Source organism: Propithecus coquereli, unplaced genomic scaffold (assembly GCF_000956105.1).
Source record: "Propithecus coquereli isolate 6110/MARCELLA unplaced genomic scaffold, Pcoq_1.0 Scaffold164, whole genome shotgun sequence".
In the NCBI taxonomy this organism is placed as follows: domain Eukaryota; kingdom Metazoa; phylum Chordata; class Mammalia; order Primates; family Indriidae; genus Propithecus; species Propithecus coquereli.
Genome location: NW_012140969.1, coordinates 3,403,308 through 3,406,789, shown reverse-complemented (window position 1 = coordinate 3,406,789; position 3,482 = coordinate 3,403,308). Strand labels below are relative to the sequence as shown.

The 3,482-nt window shown below is 57.4% G+C and overlaps 1 protein-coding gene across 2 annotated transcripts; it reads left to right on the top strand.

Moving 5' to 3' along the window:
* Positions 1-988: 988 nt before the first annotated feature.
* RTBDN (retbindin) lies at positions 989-3,261 on the top strand. 2 transcript variants are annotated; one of them, XM_012641414.1, is made up of 5 exons: positions 989-1,157; positions 1,704-1,770; positions 1,859-1,969; positions 2,513-2,609; positions 3,034-3,261. In XM_012641414.1, the coding sequence occupies exons 1-5, from the start codon at positions 989-991 to the stop codon at positions 3,259-3,261; spliced, it is 672 nt and encodes a 223-aa protein (XP_012496868.1). The 2 variants fall into 2 exon arrangements, with proteins under 2 accessions (XP_012496868.1, XP_012496866.1); XM_012641412.1 differs by having other exon boundaries at positions 1,686-1,770.
* The last annotated feature ends 221 nt before the right edge of the window (positions 3,262-3,482 follow it).

The window sequence follows — 3,482 nt, the reverse complement described above, 5'->3', positions numbered from 1 at the left end:
ATGTGAACACGCACATAAACACACACAACCGACCGAGAGCACATGAACATACCCCCAGACAACACATACACATAGCCACAAAAACAAGACACACAGGTGCACCTAACACACACAGGCCACACAAACACACCCTCGTATGTGTACACACACACACACACACACACCCCACACATATAGACACAGAGCTAAAGCCACAAGCTCAACAAACACAAGAGCAAGAACATGGATATATACATAACAGCCCCACGTCCACCAGCCTTTGGTCAGCAGGAGTGTGGGCGGGATGGTGGGAAGTCCCGCCCCTACATCAAACCACGCCCCTTTCAGCTGCCACCTTATCCTGAACTTGATCCTGAGGAGTCTCTACAGCCCCTAGACCCCAGTTCAGCTAACAGGTGAGGGGCGGGGGGCAGGTGGGAAGCAGATAGTTTTGTCTCCGCAGACCCCAAGCTTCCCCTGCCCTGGGGCTTTTGGACCCCAGTGACAGAACCTGAGTCCTACCGTACCAAGCTTGGTCCCACAAGCCCAGCTCTGGGTGGCAGTCCCTAAGCCGATTGTGGGCCGAGAGAAGGTGACCGTGAGAGGGGCCAGCAGGGATCGTGAGGGAGGGAGGAATTACTGCACAAGAGAGGGGGATTGGAAGAGCCCGGGCAGTCCCCTTGGTTCTGAGGAAAGAAGTCCCTTGAAGGCTAACAAGGTGGGAGATCCTGCTCGATGGGCGAGGGGAGGGCCACCATGGTCTAAGCTAGGGGGCTGGCACCTGAGCCTGAAGGGATGGAGGGACATGGGTCTGATAGGAGGAGGGCTCCTGGGTCAGAGGCAGCCCTGTTGGCCCCCTGGGATTTGAAAGTCCTTGGCTATTGCTGCCCCACCCCTACTCTGTCTGGCACTGCTTGGGGATGCATCAGGAAGGTGTCACCCTGAGCTCTCAGAAAGGGACAGCTGAACCTCACCACCACACTCCAGCTGGCTCTTATCTCAGGTGGACATGGCCTGCCGGGACCACCTTCAACCCAATGGCTTGGCTTGGGCCTTGCAACTGACCATGGCATGGATCCTACTGGAGGTCTGTGCAGGAAGCCACCCACTCCATGCTAGGTCCCGGGGACACCATGGGCTGGAAGCTGATCTGGGCACAAGCCAGCTGCACCTGGCAGGTGAGCACCCCAGACCCTGTCTAACCCCCAAGACACAGGAACCCCCGCCCCCCAACAGCAATGCCAGAAATTCCTTATGAGAGGGGATTAGTGTGGCCACCAAGGTAGGCAGTCAGGGCTAGTGCTCAAGAATGGTTTACAGTCAGACTGCCTGGGTTCGAATCCCAACTCTGCCACTTCGTAGTTGGGTGACTCTGGGCAAGTCACTTAACCTCTCTGGAACTCATGCGGGCCACTGAAAAGGGAAGATATAACAGATATAACTCATAGAGGTAGAAAGATTAAGCATATGAATGCTTACACCACTACCAGGCACATGACAAATAATAAGCTGATTATTATAAATGATATACGATTATTATTAATTAAAGATGTATTTGCATCTCAAGTGAATGTCTTTACTTAAATTTTATATTTGGGAGGATGGATGTAACCGGAATCTCCCTTGTTCAGGGGACCCCCAGGCCTCGGTTCCCAAATTGTACCTGAGGATCCAAGACCCCGGCTCACAGGAGTCCCCTTTGCCAGGATCTTGTTGTCCTTCAGAAATGGACACGCCAGAGACCCCAGGCCCTGGGATCTTTCCAGAGCGCTGTGGGGCTTCGAGCCCCGGGTGAGTACAGCACCCCCCAGGGTTTTGTGGGTACTTTGCCCCAGTTGTGGATCCTGACCCATCCGGCCCTGTCTCTCCCAATGTCCAGGTGTGAATCCTTCCTGGGACACCTCCAACTTGCCCTCCGCAGTCGCTTCCGTCTGCTGCTATTGGGGGTTCGCCAGGCGCAGCCGCTGTGCGCGGAGCTCTGCCAGGCCTGGTAGGAGAGGCGGGGCAGAGGGGCGGGGCCTATTCTTTGGGCGGGACTGAAGGCGGGGCCTGTGGCTTTGCTTAGCCTTATGTGTGAAGGGGCGTGGCCTCCAACAGGGCCTCATCTAAGGGAGGAGGCCTAGCATTTAAAGGCCAGGCAGAAAGGGGCGGGACCTGTTGAGACCTCAGCTTTTAAGATCTCAGTATAGGGGTGTGGCCTTTCATGGTCCGGGTTTTTAAAGGGGCGGGGTCTTTCATTGAAAAAGAGAAGCCAACAGGGTGAGAAAATGTAAGGGGCTGGCCTGGAACAGATGGTCTGAGGTCTGCAGGGGTGAGGCCAGTTGTGATGACACCACCCAGAGTATAGCTGGAAAGATCTGATGGCATATGGAGCAGGTCAAATCTGGAGGGGCGGGGTTTGCAGGCGAGTGGTCCTAAGAGGCGGGGTCTCAACCTAAGGGCAGGATTTATATGGAACCGACCTTGTAGAGCCAGAGTCCTACTAGAACGCGGCTGCAGAGCCTTAACTCACCTCTCCACACACCATCCCCAGGTTTGCCGCCTGCGAAAATGATGTCACCTGCGGCCCGACTTGGCTCCCGATCCCAGAAAAAAGAAGCTGTGAACCCAGCTGCCGTACCTATGGGCAGGTGAGTGTGGGGCAGAGGGAGAGAGAGTCCGGACTGGCTCTCCCAAAGTCCCTGCTCTCACTTTTTCCCCTTCCGCAGTCCAACCTCCATACCAAAATATGCCCACGTGGCCTCCCAAAGGCCCACTGAGCCCAGATTTGCCCTTCTCTGCTCTGGGCCCGTCCACAGTTCACCCTGCAGGACCCAAAGGCCCAGCTATCTTCTTCAAGGCACTAGCCTTGTTCTGGCCTTCCTCCGCACCGTCCCCCTCTCCCGTTTAGTCCCCTGGGATCAAGTAAGAACAGGCGCCCTCCCCAAGGCCCTGTCCCCATCCTCAGAGGAACTCTCAGACCCTCCCTTCCGGAGGCCACGCCCCCGGCCAGAAGGCCCGTCCCCAGTGTATGTGACTGCGCCGGCTCCACCCCTAACTCCGCCCCTTTCCTAGACCTTCACTGACGGGGCGAACCTTTGTCGCTCGGTTCTGGACCACACCCTACCAGTGGCCGGTCCTGGCACCCGTCACTGCCTCAACATTTCCACCTCGGCCCTGCCGCGTCCCAGACGCCGACGGCGGGCCCAGGAAACTACCTCCCGGCGCTCCCGGCGTTCTCCCACTTCAATCCTGGACGCGGCGGGCAGCGGGAGCGGCAGTGGAAGCGGCAGCGGCCCCTAGCGGACGTCTACGGGAGACGCAGCCCTCCCCAGCCCCGCCCCTCGAGGCACCCGGAGCCCCACCCCTATCCCTCTCTGCTTGCTAGTTTCCAGAATCCGGTTCCTCCTCCCTGGGGCTCCACACACTCGCCCCTCTCCGGGTTATCAGAGATACGATCCAACTCTCGCTCATTTTTTCCTCCCCCCCTTGAATAAAGTCGCCAGCTAAGAGCACGTGATGCT